At 39.4% G+C, this 17,672-nt stretch overlaps 1 protein-coding gene across 4 annotated transcripts in view; it reads left to right on the top strand.

The window, feature by feature from the left end:
- Positions 1-17,672, top strand: part of vps8 (VPS8 subunit of CORVET complex) — a 103,818-nt gene that overhangs the window by 33,116 nt on the left and 53,030 nt on the right. For all 4 annotated transcript variants that reach the window (XM_062059004.1, XM_062059006.1, XM_062059008.1 and 1 more), the window contains exons 12-25: positions 1,959-2,066; positions 2,899-2,979; positions 3,300-3,470; positions 5,406-5,480; positions 8,796-8,831; positions 8,910-9,000; positions 9,814-9,860; positions 9,961-10,050; positions 10,293-10,339; positions 11,085-11,307; positions 11,392-11,481; positions 15,475-15,526; positions 15,602-15,644; positions 16,232-16,304. In XM_062059004.1, the coding sequence (XP_061914988.1) occupies positions 1,959-2,066; positions 2,899-2,979; positions 3,300-3,470; positions 5,406-5,480; positions 8,796-8,831; positions 8,910-9,000; positions 9,814-9,860; positions 9,961-10,050; positions 10,293-10,339; positions 11,085-11,307; positions 11,392-11,481; positions 15,475-15,526; positions 15,602-15,644; positions 16,232-16,304 (1,227 nt within the window). The remainder of the gene's footprint in view (positions 1-1,958; positions 2,067-2,898; positions 2,980-3,299; positions 3,471-5,405; positions 5,481-8,795; positions 8,832-8,909; positions 9,001-9,813; positions 9,861-9,960; positions 10,051-10,292; positions 10,340-11,084; positions 11,308-11,391; positions 11,482-15,474; positions 15,527-15,601; positions 15,645-16,231; positions 16,305-17,672) is intronic.

Below are 17,672 nucleotides of genomic sequence, written 5' to 3'. Positions count from 1 at the left end.
TTTGTCTTATAAGCTGTCATATAAAGCGCACTTGTAATTTTACGTATATTATTATTAATTATTATTACTAAGATAAGATTATTGCACCATCGAAAAAATAACCACTTTGAATAAATCATTAGCCCAAAATTTATAAGACATTCAGCCCATGATGAGTGTTTGTAAACTTCTGACTGGATCTGTAAAGACATTTTACTTACTGTTACTTACAATTATAACATACCCTTTTTAAAAGGACTAAATGTGAACATGATACAGTATTTTGTTAAGTGTCCATGTTATGTCTCAGGCAATACAAATTAGCACATGGACTGTGCCTTTTTTGTACAGAATAGGATAGACTTCATTTATCCCACAATGGGGAAAAACATACACTTGGGGATAGGCTGATTGGCAACACTGAATTGGACCTAGTGTGTGAATGCTTGTCTGGATATCTGTTTTGGCCCTCCGATGAGGTGGCGACTTGTCCAGGGTGTACGCTGCCTTCCGCCCAAGTGCAGCTGGGATAGGCTCCAGGGGCAAGTGGTAGAAAATGGATATATGGATGGGGAAATTTAGTGCTTGCAATGCAGATTAAAACAACTACACAAAAAAGAAAACTAGAGGTAAACAATAAAGAACACAGAGGACATAGAAGACAATAAAAGAGTACAGAGCTGATGCAACCAGCTGTCACTTCAGAGGCGCCATTTCCAACATACAATATAAACAACTAAAATGGGAAGCAATTCCATCCATCCATCCATTTCCTACTGCTTGTCCCTTTCGGGGTCACGGGGGGTGCTGGAGCCTATCTCAGCTGTAGGGCCAACACAGATAGACAGACAACATTCACACTCACATTCACACACTAGAGCCAATTTAGTCTTGTTAAATACCAAAAATTAGCAATAAATAATACATCAGGATTTCGCCTAGCTTGCGAATATACATTTGGCGGAAGGGCCGTGGTCAATATAACGTCATATAATTTGCGTAGTTGTTGATAAGGCATATATATATATTCGACTCCCTGCAAATGGCCTTGGCGAAGCCGTGCCGTAAACATCCCAGCGAGGAAAGCACAGGGATAGCCGATCTAAATCCCTCCCTCCTTCAACAACACCTGGGGAGTTGAACTCTGTTTGCCGTGCCTGCAGAAAGACTCCAGGCCTATAGACATAACTTACACACACACACACACACACACACACACACACACACACACACACACACACACACACACACACACACACACACACACACACACACACACACACACACCATGGACTGCTACACACAGATATGCACATATACACCCACCACCACCCCACACCTTTGCCACTGCTTAACCTCTTGAGGTGAGATGGATGGCCGGTGCAGCGCCAGAAGGGCTGCAGCTTCGACACTAGATGCACCCCCACTGCTCTTGTGGTTTCTGTGTCATAACGTGTAGATGTGCTTATACTGTCTATCAAGTTTTTTTCCTGGCCCCAGACTGAGCCCTCTCCCTAATAGGAATCTAGTCTGGGATCCACTTTTTTTACTCATCCTCCTCCCCTCATGTCCATCTTTTCCCACCTTTTACGGGGTGCCTTCCTTGTGACAACTTAACATCGTTCCTGTTCTGTGTACCCTGTCTACCTTCAATGTATGTCTGCTCTTAAACGGGTCTGTACTAAAAATGTAATTTTGTTGTACACGGCCCAAACCTCCGCCCTCTCTCCTGACGCTCAATGCCAGCCAGCTCTGCAGCCTTGAACCAAAAGGCAAAAAACACATGAAAACAAGAGGAAAACATCAATGAACACACAAGAGCACAGAGCTCCTGCAAACAGCTTCCACTAGAGAGGCGCGATCTTGGAAAATCATTAATATGATAAAGTCTACAGACTTCAACTGCATGACTGTTAACGTGCTTCATGCTTCATACATGTTTTAACAGTTTTTTTCCTATATGTGTTGTCTCCCTTTAGTCTGATCCATCCAGTGTTCCACAGCTGGCTTGGCAGTTTGTCTCCGTTCAAACAGCTGTGAACCCAATTTTAGCTTTTTGTAAAGGAGATACAGTCCAATTTCTCATGGTAGGTGTGCAACTTCCTTTTTTTACTGAATTCTGATACGGATAAGAGGGATTATTTTTAAAAATATATTGTATTAAAATGTTTGCTGGTAAATTGCTTGAATTTGCATGGCTTGACAAGACCACCAAATCCTGGAGGGAATGTTTATCGTTGTGACGTCAGCCCGATCATTTTCATTCCGATATTTATTGTGCATCTTAATTATTATTTTTACCTCTGGCCATGGAATTATTAGTTTTTAACATGAGCGCATGGCCAAAATGCTAACTTGCAAACAGTTTCTATACCAGCAATATAGGTGCAGAAAGTGCTAAATATCCTGCATATTTTGAATTTTGAGGTGGCCTCCAACCGGGATGCCTTCAATTGTTTGAAACATACATTTGGAAATAGTAAGAATTCTAAAGTTAAAAAAGAATCTGTGTTATGGCAAAAGGACATTTTTGAAATGTGTTAAACTATGTTTTTGAAGAATGGTTTTGACACAGTCCATCATGAAATTTTAATGAATAAAATTATACATTTAAGTTTGTTTTCATGGTAAAATCATGGCATAAAGAAAATGTATGAGAGTACAAAATATAACATCCTGTACTTGTAAATTCAAATCTATGCTGAAATGTTGAATGTTGATTTTTATTTTTTTTTGGGTTTGCTACAGATGTCACCCCGTTGTAAATGTTGTTTCAAACAGACACTTAAATGATAACTGAAGTATTGCAGCCGCTTTATGATTAGTCTTTACCTGTATATCTAACCTCTAGTTTTCAGTCCCAACACTTAAACTGCTTTTTACACATAACTTTTATTTTATTCTGCTCCTTTTGTCCAGATAAAAAGAGAGGAGATGGGTGCAATTCACGTCATCAAACAGAGACAAATTCATCTCAGCTGTGACATTATCAGCTTGAATGTAAGTATCCTTTGCTAAAGTACAAATCATCTGTTTAATTTGGTTGGAACTAATTCTGTTTGTTTTAATTAATTTACTCTCATTGTGACTGCAACACACAGACAAAACTCTTTAACCAAAACGCCCTACTTGTTGGTAGCCTTTGCAAAGAAATAATCCAAATAAAGCACTCCCCGTATATCATGCTTTTTTCTAAATGCATTCCTAACGTAAACATTGCTTCGTTGTTTGATCCAGCCTATTCTTTTAGATGGCTTTGTTGCAAAGTGCATGAGTGCATGATTTTTTTTTTTCACCCTCTGTCCCATTTGTATTTTTAGTGGATTAACAGTCGTACGTTGGTCCTGGTGGACAGCCATGAAAAGCTACATGTTGTTGACCGTTCCAGTCAGGAGATTTTGGAGATACAGGACCTGGAGCAGGTGCAACTGGTCTATAACAGCCGCCATTTCAAATCGCTGGCCACAGGAGGGAATGTCTCCCAGGCTATGGTGAGAATTGACCGATTGGGAAAGCCCATTGCACAATAAGCATCAGTATCATTAGTAGCATAGTTCAGTGTTTAAATTAAGACTTTTCAGTCATTAAAGTACTTGACTAGTTTAAGATTTCTTGCCCAGAAATAGTACCTTTAGTCGATGCCTTAGGAAATACAAGTAAGTCAAAAATGTTTGACCCCTACAGCAACCTGTAGAGCAGGGGTTCTTAACCTTTTTTACCTTGGGGCCCAACTTGGGCCTAAAAGTGGCCTGGGGCCCACCGAATTTGTAATCTTACTCTTAATTTTAATCATATTCAATAAATATATCTGACCTGCTTAAAGTTTACAACCTTGTGAAATGATATGAAACTATGTGTTAATCACAAAGATCATTATTTATTTAACACATAAACCTTAGCCTTATGTCATGCTGATTAGAAAAATAAGTATTAACCAAATATACTGCATAAGCATGGACTTGTAAATAACTGACAAAAAATAATGTCCATACAACGGAATTTAAAATGAATATGTTTTTAACTAAACTATCAATACATTTAAAGTGCAAATAAAAAAAAACTTCACCACTTAATTTATAATTTTTGCGTTTAAGAAACTTCTTTATGACTTTAGCTCCAGACTTCTTCTGTTTGTTGGATATTGTCATTACTGTCACAAGTTGTGTAAACGTATATTACAACTGAGTACCACTGCAGCCCATTCAGACCACAGCTGAGGAACAGATATTTTTGGCGGCATAACAGTTGACTCCCAAAATAGTAATCTTACTCATGATTTTAGGGCTTAAGTTTAGCCCAGGCTGATTAGAAAAACACGTACTAACCAAATACAGTACAGTACAAGTATTCAAAGTAGTTTTCCACATTTTATAATGTTACAGCTTTATTTCAAAATTCTCAGAATTTTACACACAATACCAAATTCAATGTGAATTTTTTTATTTTCTTTTACAAGAAATCATATGTACATAGATATTCACAGCCTTTGCTCAATACTTCGTTGATGCTCCTTTGGCAGGAATTACAGCCTCAAGTATTTTTGAATACAATGCAACAAGTTTGGCACACCTATCTTTGGGTAGTTTTGCCCATTCCTCTTTGCAGCACCTCTGAAGCTCCATCAAGTTGGATGGGAAGTGTCGGTGCACAGCCATTTTCTGATCTCTCCAGAGATAACGTCTGGGCTTAATATGGGGGTGTTGTGTGTAGAATTTTGAGGACCAAAATGAATGTATTCCATTGTAGAATAAAGTTGTAACATAACAAAATGTGTAAAAAATGAAGTGCTGTGAATACTGACTGCATGAGAAGAAACTCGTCAATAACTGACAAAAAATATTTACCTACAACTATACAACTAAATTAAAAATGGGTATGTTTTTTTCACTAAACTTTCAATACATTACAACTGCAAATGAAAACACAGCTTCTCGTATAGTTAAACACTAATGTAGAGCAACAATTAAAGTAGAGCGCTTGTGAGGAAGGAGGAATCCAAAATGAAAAAAAAAGTTTTATCTTTAAAGGTGACCTCTGATGATTTTAATATACATTTTAAACACTTCATTGTGGTCTAACTCAGTGCTTCTCAAACTTTTTCACCAAGTACTACCTCAGAAAAAACTTGGCTCTCCAACTACCACCATAATGACCAACATTAAAATACAGTAGCGTAGTAGGCCTAAATATTTATTAAAAGCAAGGGAGAGGTTTTATTTAACAAGTGTATTTAATGTTTTTGGCCACTGTAACATTACTTACCGTTTGAATAGTAGCAATGTGTTAGAATATATTATAATAAAAGTGACTTGGAGTTATAATATAATATAAAAAGTATAGTAATTGTATAATACCAGTTAATTGAAGTGCTATTGTAAAGTTAATCGTTCTAAATTGATCAATCATCTGACTTCTTTGTGTTTCAGGCTTTAGTTGGAGAAAAAGCTTGTTACCAGTCTGTTTCAAGCTATGCAGGACAGATTGTCTGTTTGGGAACCAAGGTACTACGTGCTATATTTTGTGTTTGTAGTCCGTGTGAGGTTACCATTTTATTTGTTAGCAGGTAAATTAGTATTAAGTATTAGGTACATTTTTTTTTATTTCAAATATTACTACTCAGTTTTAAATTAAAAAACAAAAAACAGAATATGTATAAATTATTAGACCAATTAACATAACATGACTTACTTAATCCTCTTCTTCTGGATGGGGAATAAGGCTCCAACGACTCAACGTCATTCATCTCGATCTTTTGCTGTTCTCTGTGCCTCGCTCCATGTAAGCTTCATCTCTTTTAGCTCCCTTTCAACTGTTCTCCGCCAGGTGCTCCTTGGCCACACAGGCTTACGTTTTCAAGGTGGTCTCAATCTTAACGCTACCTTAGGTATCCTCTTCTCCTCTATCTTAGAACGTGGCTTAGCCATCCAAGTCGCTGGTGTTCAAATTCAAGGACCACATCTCGACATTGTGTTTTGGCATACAGCTCCTTGTGTTTTTTTGTTGGGTCAGAAGATTTGGCAGATTTTCAACCATTGTGAAAGGCATTGATTTTATTCATGTCCCCTTAACCACTCACAAGCACTCTGAGCCATACATGAGGACAGATTTCACACAGCTGTAGTAGAGCTGAATCTTGGTCCGAAGATGGTACTGTCTGGACTTGAAGATTGGCTGAAGTATTGCGAATGCCCACAAACTTTGGAGAGTCTTGCTTAGATGTCCTTGCAGATGAAGCTCTCCAGATATGTGAAACCCTCTGTAAAGTCGAGTGACACACCATTGATGGTGATAAGTGTAGGGTTGGTGGCGTTTATACACATAACTTGTGTCTTTGTGGTGTTGATATTCAGACCTGGCTGCTTTGCATAGATGTCCAGTCTATCAGTTATCTCCTTTAGATTATCTTTCTTTGAGGATAATGCTGCCAGGTCGTAAGCAAAGTTCAAATCTTCTAGGTGGGAGAAAGGTGCCCACTGGATTCCTCTGCGTATGTCTGCTGTAGTGTTGCGCAGAATTCAGTCTAGGGCAGGGGTCGGGAACTTTTTTGGCTGAGAGAGCCATGAAAGCCACATTTTTTCAAATGTATTTCCGTGAGAGCCATATAATATTTTTTAACACTTAATACAACTAAATGCGTTTAAGTAAGACCCACATTTTTAGAGTACAATAAGTCTCTTATTCTTTTTAATAACATTGTTATTCTGAAGCTAACCAATAATAAATAAAATACTTCTTACCATTAATGCGACTTCTTGAACAGGTGCAGTAGAAAACGGATGGATGGATTAAAATGCATGAGAATGTTTTATATTTTGAACGTTATTTTTAACACTGTGATTACCAGTGTAATTATTCATTAATTATCATGTTAAGCAATGTCAGGTAAGATTTATCTGAGAGCCAGATGCAGTCATCAAAAGAGCCGCATCTGGCTCGAGAGCCGTAGGTTCCCTACCCGTGGTCTAGGGTAATCAAGAACAAGATGGGGAAGAGGATGCAGCCCTGCCGTTCACCTGACTCTACTGGAAACCATTTTGAGAGTGTCTTGCTGTGATGATCACACTACATTCAAAGTGGTTGTAGAAAAGACTTATCAGGGTGATGGTTTTGTCCGGAATTCCATATGACCTCAGGATGTTCCAAAAGGGTCTCTATGTGCACACTGTCAAAGGCCTTTCTGAAGTCAATTAAATTGATGTATAACGGGACATTCCACTCAGTGCACTGCAGGTGTAAGTGAATATGGCGTGCCGCCAGGGCATTTTCATTACAGCCACGCTTTGAAAACATGTTTTTCAGGTATCTTTGCAGTTTAGGGGAAACCCTGTACTTTTCAATTATGTTTCTTTGTGCAAATATCTGATCAATGCATCCTCTGCCTTGTCTGAATCATGCTTGTTCTTCTCTCCGCTTGTTTTCAATCACTGTGTCAATCATTCTGAGAAGCACTCTGCAGAAGATCTTGCTTGGAATGTAGAGTAGTGTAATACCACGCCAGTTGTCACAGATCTGTAGGTTTCCTTTCTTGGGAAGTTTCACGATTAGTCCCTTAGCCTAGTCACTTGGAATGGTGTCACTCTCTCATATGATTTTGAAGAGATAAAACAGCACTGATATTGCTGTGACTGGGTCAGCTTTGAGCATCTCTGCTTCGATAGAGTCGATGCCTGCTGCTTTGACACTCGTCATGGCTTTAAGAGATTTCCATTGTCTCAGAGAGTGTAATTAGGCTAGTGACGATGTTAGGGACATATTTTGCTGGTTGAGAGTTGGCTGTCATGTCTGGTTGTGGGCAGCACTTCCTGGAAATGATAGAACCATCTTGCTCCTTGCTCCCGTTGAAATGTTATAACAGTACTGTTCTTGCATCTGTTAGTGGCTGACTGGCTGGTGTTGCTGCCACAGAGCTGTTTGGTGATCTTGTAAACGCAAGGCTGCGGCCTGTTCAACTACACATGCGCCTTCTTCTACAAAAGGCCGCTTGTCCTTCCTGGCACTCTTTTTGACCTCTTTGTCTCTGAACATACAGGTCTTTTGGACATGTTCCTGAAGTATTTGGGACTTGGTGCCTAGCAGCTCTGCTTTCAGTTGTTTCCTTTCTACTATTTTTTTTGCCATGTTTCCACATGTTATCCATTTCTTGTTGTTTTTCTTCTTATATCCTAAGATTTTGGTTGCTGCCTCAACATAGGTATTCTTAATCACATCTCACTTGGTGTTAACTGGGATATATCATTATCTGTTAGATCAATAAGTGCTTGAAAGTGATTCCTAACCTTTAGAACGAACTGCTGTTTCGTCCTTGGCACTTGAGTTTGGTGGTGTTGAGGTGTTGCCTTTGCTTGCTCTGTTTCTTTAGTAATATCCGGGACTGTGCTTCAATAATTCTCTTTTGTACTTAGTGAGCACCATAACTGTTTCTTAAACTGGCTCATAGTTGTACATTGTTGGTTGTACATTTGTTGCCCTTGTCATGATTGCTTCAAAACTGATAGGGTTAACGCTATGAGAAATATAATAATAAATAGACACCATAGCCTGTGTCTTCATGCTCTTTCAGCATTTCCTCAAGCATATGTGGTAGAATTTGAAGAAGGAAAATAGTGGAATACTAGTGGCTTACCATCTTTTTTTCTCCCATTTTTGAGTGCCAGGAATTTTATGTGTAGACGTTGTTTTAAGGTCCAGAACTAGGTGCCAAAGTTTGCAATATTAGAGAGGCCCTTTATAAATTACTTTCTGAATTAAAGATACTTAGTCAAATATAAATGTCTGTGTGTTTGACTTAATTTTTTCTTAACGATCTTTTCTTTCAGTCTGCCCATATTATGACTCTAAGAACATGGAGAGAGGTAATTTACTTTTTAATGTTTATACCTGTCATCAGCATGAGTAAAGGCTGATTTGTTTGTCTCTTCCTGCCTATGCAGCGGCTTGACTATCTTTTGAAGCAGGAACATTTTATTGAAGCTCTCTCTCTGGCCTGGTCCTTCCACAAGGGAACAGCTAAGGCGGTGGTTGGTGGGTATAAAGAAAATTACATATACAGCAGCCTTTTAATGGTCCAAAACGGTGAAATAGGATTAGAGTTGTTGCATTTGGAGGATTAACTTGATGTTAAGATCATCAGTATTGGTTCAAAGGGTCATTTAAATAATTTTTGCATGCAGCAAAGTTTGTACAAGCAATATACAAATGTTTACAATGAAAACATGCAGAAACGTAAGCAGGAAAGCAGCAAAAACAATTTAAAATCTGGTTGATTCCCGACCGTGGCCACCAGTGCTGCTCACTGCTCCCCTCACCTCCCAGGGGTTCGAACAAGGGGATGGGTCAAATGCTGAGGGTAATTTCACCACACCTAGTGTGTGTGTGACTATCAGTGGTACTTTAACTTTTTAACTTTAACTTTAACTATTTCTACACATACCTGCATTCAATTATGTCAACTTTATGTTATCCACTTCAATTCTTAACATACTTACATCAATCTAGTTAAAGGAAGTTTTCTTTTCAAAAGTGAAACATACACATACCGAATCTAGATTGTGTGTTTATGGGGTACACACGCTTTTATTACACCATAAGGGGGTGATTTAATCTACAATATCTATACTTAAAACACTTACAGTGATTATTGCACATCAAAAGGCACACTATTTATCAGGATGTATGGACAATATGACAAATTGAGAGCCATTAAAGCGACACTGCACACAAAAGAGCCTGCACAAGTAAGATTACACTAAATGGTTAGTTGTGCCAATGCTTTGCTTCAGGGTACCTTCCCTTACAAGTTGAGTTATGAGTGTGTATTATGGGGATTCATTCCAGGACTATATGGGGATCCTTTGAAGAGAAAGGGAGTTGTTAGTGACAAGGTAGGCACGCAAAACCATCTCAGCTACAGTATATCACTGCATTTGTCCACTATGGACGGCAACACTTAATTTGATATTATTCTGTTGTCCTTTGGTGGAGATGGTAGAGATCCTGTTGCAGTTTGCAGAACATGCTCTGAAGATGTGTCCAGAACAAGGGAGAATCCAAGTAATGGAGCAACATTTTCATGTAAGCACGTTATAGACTAAACCATATACTAACGTAGTTGATATCTGTATAACTATGCACAGTGAATTGCAGATATCAATGCAATCGCTCAAATAAACAAGAACACTTAAGTTTGTTACTGATTGCATTTATCTGTTGTACTTCTGCAATATACTGTATACTATTTCTCTATAGAATTTAGTTTTGTATTTAAGCCAATGACATCCACTGTCTACTCTCTCTCATTGCATGTCTCTATTCAGGGTGTTGTTCCAGTCCTGATAGATTTCTGCCTGCTGCTACACAAAACGTAAGTATATTCTGTGAATGCAAACATATATTAAAGCACAATAGAAAAAAAATATGTCCCTCTATGTAAGGGTAAATATTAGTGGCTGCAATAATCATATTGTTTATAAGGCTGAGGCCTTCTTTTATGAAAACAAGAATATAAGTTGGCGTAAAACCTGATTCTGATGACTTGCATTGATTGGAATCAGACAAGATTCAAAGTAATGCTGACAACTTCCACATTTTCGATTTTACATTGTGGACTCGTTTTTATACACTTTACAAGAAATATATTGACGGCAAACTCCATTGCTTGCTAGCTTGTGTGCGCTATTTTTCGGAGACTCTTATTTTGTTAGCACAGGCAGGATGGAGCAGCACTTTTATTGTGAAGACAGGAAATGTGCGTCAGTCTTTAGGCTTTTGACGGGAGGTACGGTTGAAATAAAAAGTGTTTCTCGCCTTCCTGACGGCCTTTTTTTCCTTCACACTAAGCTCGTAGCAGCCATCATCATTTCACAAGATCCTCGGGTGCCTTAAATGTCAATCAAGTGACGTCATAGTGAAGATTTATGATCGCACATTTTTAGGTCTATTTTTTCAATGCCTGGCTGGCGGTCGACCGATAGCTCACGATCGACGTAATGGGCACCCCTCGACAAAACTTACAAACACGCATCAAAGAATTATTTGCATTTTCTGAACAGTAATGCCTCTTATGTCAAAAGCTAAGAGAATGCATGTGTTAATGTATTTTTTTTCAGCGAGCTACTATTTGACCACCTTTATGCTCTGCTCGTTGAGAATGTGGTTGCTAAGGGTGTTTTCCTGGAATCACTCGAGCCATATATTGTTATGGACCGCCTTGGTCACCTGCCAACACCCATAATGAAGGATGTATTGACTCATTACCGCTGCAATGGCTTGATGGACAACCTGGAGAGATGCCTTGTACATCTGGATGTCACAAGACTAGATATACAACAGGTGCATTCATAGCATTGTCTACAGTGAGGAATGGTTACAAAATGCAAAATTCAATTGTCATTAAATGTGTGTGTCTGATTCAAGTTGGTTCAGGTTTGTTGGGAAAACCAGCTTTATGATGGTATGATCTACGTGTTCAACAGCGGCATGAATGACTACATTACACCCATGGAGGTAAGTTCACACCTTTTAGTATTTGAAGGATACAGACAAAATTATTTTGGTCATCAATGGGGTCAATAGGGTCCTCACAAAAGATGAGACTTTACTTTCAGTTAAGCCTGATTGCACCCCCGTCAGGCAGATAAAAGTCTTCTATTTCAACTCACCCATTACATGAATACAACTGCAAATGTGGAATATATTAGGGGGAGTTTCATCATTCTGTATGATCAGTGTCAGAGCTTGGTCCGCATTGCCAGCAGTAAGTCGGACACGTTTCCAGTGAGGGTTGGACTCCGCCAAGGCTGCCCTTTGTCACCGATTCTGTTCATAACTTTAATGGACAGAATTTCTAGGCGCAGTCAAGGCGTTGAGGGGATCCGGTTTGGTGGCTGCAGGATTAGGTCTCTGCTTTTTGCAGATGATGTGGTCCTGATGGCTTCATTTGGCCAGGATCTTCAGCTCTCACTGGATCGGTTCGCAGCTGAGTGTGAAGCGACTGGGATGAGAATCAGCACCTCCAAGTCCGAGTCCATGGTTCTCGCCCGGAATAGGGTGGAGTGCCATCTCCGGGTTGCGGAGGAGACCCTGCCCCAAGTGGAGGAGTTCAAGTACCTCGGAGTCTTGTTCACGAGTGAGGGAAGAGTGGATCGTGAGATCGACAGGCGGATCGGTGCGGCGTCTTCAGCAATGCGGACGCTGTATCGATCCGTTGTGGTGAAGAAGGAGCTGAGCCGGAAGGCAAAGCTCTCAATTTACCGGTCGATCTACGTTCCCATCCTCACCTATGGTCATGAGCTTTGGCTTATGACCGAAAAGACAAGATCACGGGTACAAGCGGCCGAAATGAGTTTCCTCCGCCGGGTGGTGGGGCTCTCCCTTAGAGATAGGGTGAGAAGCTCTGCCATCCGGGCGGAGCTCAAAGTGAAGCCGCTGCTCCTCCACATCGAGAGGAGCCAGATAAGGTGGTTCGGGCATCTGGTCAGGATGCCACCCGAACGCCTCCCTAGGGAGGTGTTTCGGGCACGTCCGACCGGTAGTAGGCCATGGGGAAGACCCAGGACACGTTGGGAAGACTATGTCTCCTGGCTGGCCTGGGAACGTCTCGGGATCCCCCGGGAAGAGCTGGACGAAGTGGCTGGGAAGAGGGAAGTCTGGGCTTCCCTGCTTAGGCTGCTGCCCCTGCGACCCGACATCGGATAAGCGGAAGAAGATGGATGGATGGATGGATGGATGGATGGATGGAGTTTCATCCACACCAAATTTCTCCAACCATGTTTTTGTGGACCTTATTTTATTCACTTTAGATCAAAAATATGAAGTTTCGACCGTGTACAGAATTTTAGGTAACGTTAGTTTTCAGATATATATTTAAAGTGTACATTTTTTTAAGATGAATTGTGAAACTTTTGGAGAGGGTGGGGCATGTAAATTGAGTATTGTTGGCGCTTTTTGAATGGTTATTTATCAGATTTTATTGGCTTTTATTTATGTTAATTTAATATTTAGACTGCATTGAAAAATGTTTTTTATAATGATTGTGAACGATAGGCAAAATTCCAAAAAGTGCAGTTCCCCTTTAATTTTATCAGTCACTACTATGCCCTCTAGCTAAGGCTTGTAACTCAAATGTATGCTAACAACTTAACTTAAAAGCAAAAAGACCACTTGTATCTCAAAATCCTCAGGAGTTAGGGTAGTCTTAAGTTGAGATACCACTGTACCAGGGTAAATAGGAAAGTTCCTGTTTACATTGAACAAACTGAGCACAGTCTACCAAGTCAAACTCCTTGTGTGTTAAACATACCTGGCCAATAAAGCTGATTGTGATTCTGAAAAAGTTTCTTCGGTGCAAAGTAAACCTGTCTGAAATGCCCTCTTATCCCCCCCCCCCCCGAGTTTTTTTATTTTTATTTTTTTAGGTATTTAAAATTCTTTTATAGGTCAATCAGAAGTTCTTCCTGCCCCCAATTTTCTCCAAATTCAAACAAAATAGTCTAAATCTTTTGTGCGAAATGATCGATTGTGTTGTTTTACTTCTTGAGTTATTACAGATTAAACTTTCCAAAGTTTAAACTGATTAAAGTTTTGGTGCTGTCACCAGCCCCCGTCAATTCAACTAAATGTTTCTCATTTTTTACAGCTGCATTTGTTTCAAAATTGTCGCTTATGCCGCCATACTTTTTGATTTATTAAAGGCCTACTGAAATGAAAATGTTTTATTTAAACGGGGATAGCAGATCCATTCTATGTGTCATACTTGATCATTTCGCGATATTGCCATATTTTTGCTGAAAGGATTTAGTAGAGAACATCGACGATAAAGTTTGCAACTTTCGATCGCTGATAAAAAAAAGCCTTCCCTGTACCTGAAGTAGCGTGACGTCACAGGTTGAAGGGCTCCTCACATTTCCCCATTGTTTACAATGCAGCGAGAGCGATTCGGACGAGAAAGCGACGATTACCCCATTCATTTGAGCGAGGATGAAAGCTTCGTGGATGAGGAACGTGAGAGTGAAGGACTAGAGTGCAGTGCAGGACGTATCTTTTTTCGCTCTGACCGTAACTTAGGTACAAGGGTTAATTGGATTTCACACTTTCTCCTTTTTCTATTGTGGATCACGGATTTGTATTTTAAACCACCTCGGATACTATATCCTCTTGAAAATGAGAGTCGAGAACGCGAAATGGACATTCACAGTGACTTTTATCTCCACGACAATACATCGGCGAAGCTCTTTAGCTACGGAGCTAACGTGACAGCATCGTGCTTAAATGCAGATTGAAACAAAAGAAATAAACCCCTGACTGGAAGGATAGACAGAAAATCAACAATACTGTTAAACCATGGACATGTTACTACACAGTTAATGCTTTCCAGCCTGTCAAAGCTTAACAATGCTGTTGCTAACGATGCCATTGAAGCTAACTTAGCTACGGGACCTCGACAGAGCTATGCTAAAAACATTATCTATCCACCTACGCCAGCCAGCCCTCATCTGCTCATCAACACCTGTACTCACCTGCGTTCCAGCGATCGACGGAGCGACGAAGGACTTCACCCGATCATAGATGCGGTCGGCGGCCCGGAGACGGAGGAAGTCAAGGTGAGGTCGGCGGCTAGCGCGTCTGCTATCCATCTCAAAGTCCTCCTGGTTGTGTTGCTGTAGGCCGCCGCTAATACACCGATCCCACCTACAGCTTTCTTCTTTGCAGTCTTCATTGTTCATTAAACAAATTGCAAAAGATTCACCAACACAGATGTCCAGAATACTGTGGAATTATGTGGTGAAAACAGAGCTTTTTGTATTGGATCCAATGGGGTCCGAATACTTCCGTTCACTCCGTGACGTCACGCGCAAACGTCATCATACCGAGGCATTTTCAACCGGAAGTTTCACGGGAAATTTACAATTGCACTTTATAAGTTACCCGGCCGTATTGGCATGTGTTGCAATGTTAAGATTTCATCATTGATATATAAACTATCAGACTGCGTGGTCTGTAGTAGTGGGTTTCAGTAGGCCTTTAAATGTAGTTAATTTAAAAAAGGTTCTACTATATCGTTATGTCTTACCAACTATTGACTACAAGGTATTTCTAACTGAGTGTGACATGCTGGACTTTTAAAAAGTTGATTATGTCACGCAGTCTGCAAAATAATGCACAAAACAGAAAATCAATATACCGTATTTTCCGCACTTTAAGGCGCACCGGATTATAAGGCGCACCTTCAATGAATGGCCTATTTTAAAACTTTGTTCATATATAAGGCGCATAGAATAGATGCTACAGTAGAGGCTGGGGTTACGTTATGCATCCCGTAGTTGCGAGACCTGTTGTGGCTCAATATTGGTCCATATATAAGGCGCACCGGATTATAAGGCGCACTGTCAGCTTTTGAGAAAATTGGAGGTTTTTAGGCGCGCCTTATAGTGCGGAAAATACGGTAACAGGAAGAGGATTAATAAGTGCTTCATAAAAGGTTCTTACTGTGTATTTCAGAAATTATTTGCTGTAATTGGCCCACCACTTCGGGAGGGGAGAGGCTTAACAGGTTAGTCACAGTTTATTTTTGGGTAACTGATGTGTTCAGGGAATTTTTACAGAAAGGTGTTTTCCTCTTATATAGGCGAAGAAGTGGTGATGGGGAACAAACTTTTGGTGTACATCAGGTAAGCCGATATCTGATTATACAACACCAAATAAGCCATAAACTATTAAAGATCCAAAATAAACACAAAGCAGAATTTTTTTAAAGTCTGAAGACAATTATGCACTGTTTTATGATCCTAGAATGACTCAAATTGTGAAAATAAATCACTTTTTTGGGCACCCCAAAAATTCAGGGGTGCCCAAATTTTTGCCTCCAGGGGCCAAAGTGAAAAATGTGCCAATGGGCCGCATGCCAAACAATTGTAAGCATACATCAGCACCATGTGTGAGGAGTTTAACCCCATAAAGACTTGTAGAGTCATGTTAAGTTTGATAAGTGACTAGGTATACCTAGTATATGTATTCAAGCCACCCTTTTGGCGGGTCAAATTAAATGACTTGGCGAGCCCCAATATGGGCATCCCTGATCTATATTCTTCAGAAAACGAATGGGCTCTTCATTGGCCCACAGTATGTCCCAAATTTTCTAATTTTATTCATATAGTGTCATTTCACAACATACATTATTTCAAAATGTACATTTTCTCAACAGTGTGTGGATTTACGCATGTATGCACTTGTGTTTTGTGTTTGTTTTTGTATTTAGCTGCTGTCTTGCTGGACGGGCGTATCCCCTCGGAAACATTCCTGTGGACCTTGTGGTTCAGGTCAAGATTCAGGTACTGGTTTGTTAGATATGTAAAGCAACTTGTTTTGGTTCTGATTAAAGTCCTGATTAGAAACTGTAGAAATACATTAACACTTAAACATGTATGGAGAGTGCATGGGTTATTGGATGCTTTATTAACAATAGGTTTTGACTTTATAGTGGTACCTTAACTTACGAGCACAAATTGTGCTATGACCAAGCTTGTAACTCAGAATGCTCTTTTCTCGAAGCAGCCCTGCCCATTCAAATTAATTGAAATAAATATAATCCGTTCTTGGGCCTCCTAAAACACTGCAATTTCACTGCAAAAAGAAAGAACATTTTTTAGATAATAAATACTGTTTGAAAATCATTACAACAGAAAAGGTGGGAGAAATAATCAATTTTTAGATGCATCGCAATTCAGACATAGACGATTATGAAATCGATTAGTAAACGTCAATAATCGCTCATCAATGTATTTATTGTAAATAAAGTAGGGCAGACAGTTCTAAAATTTGTCTGACTGCAGCGAACCACCTCACCGAGAGAGCCGACCAGCTCCTTTATTATAGGGCAAGTATGTTCCATGAATTTGATAAATATAATGGAAATTTCTTAGTAAAAATGCATTGTTTTTAAAAGTTGCAAGTGATAAACGCTTATTTATTGAAACGAAAAAACATTTAAAACTGCATCAAAATACATAAATTAAAGATGCATCGATTATCGATTTTTAATCGAATCTAGCTCCTGAATCGTAATCATAATCGAATCGTGAGGTGGCCAAAGATTCACACCTCTATACAATCGTATGTACCACAAACAAATACAGTAATGTTATGTAATAATATAGGAATGTGCATCTCTACCTTAATGATCACTCAATATCTCGATACATGAGTTACGATACAATTCACTAACAATATATTTGAAAACATTACAATTTGATGCGATTCGATGTGATACGATTCGAAGCAGATAAAAAAACTATGTATCAGGTCAGAACAATGTCATGGTGTTTATTTTTTAAATAGACTCAGACAAAACAGGCGATAAGTTAAGGTACTGGTAAGTTGTATTACCACTCTATTACACAAATGCAACAGAAAAATGCAATTTAGGAAAGTGTGAATGAATTGACATAGCTTCGCATATAGGGCCCTATTCCATGTGCTTTAAGTGAAGAAAAATGCGCAACTGCGCAGATTCTGACTGTATGGCATTCTCCCACTTGACTTCAGTTTGTCACTGCGCAGCTTTATCCGAGATGCACACGTTGGGTAGAACAACCTTTAAATGTGGGCATTATATATATAACATATAAAACGTAGTGTCTGTCAATTGATTTAATTGATTATTTGGCAACTAACATCAAATGCACAAAAACACACGCACA

The sequence above is a fragment of the Entelurus aequoreus genome, linkage group LG09 (assembly GCF_033978785.1).
Source record: "Entelurus aequoreus isolate RoL-2023_Sb linkage group LG09, RoL_Eaeq_v1.1, whole genome shotgun sequence".
In the NCBI taxonomy this organism is placed as follows: Eukaryota; Metazoa; Chordata; class Actinopteri; order Syngnathiformes; family Syngnathidae; genus Entelurus; species Entelurus aequoreus.
The sequence above is the reverse complement of the archived record's forward strand: the minus strand, read 5'-3'. Positions and strand labels throughout refer to the sequence as shown.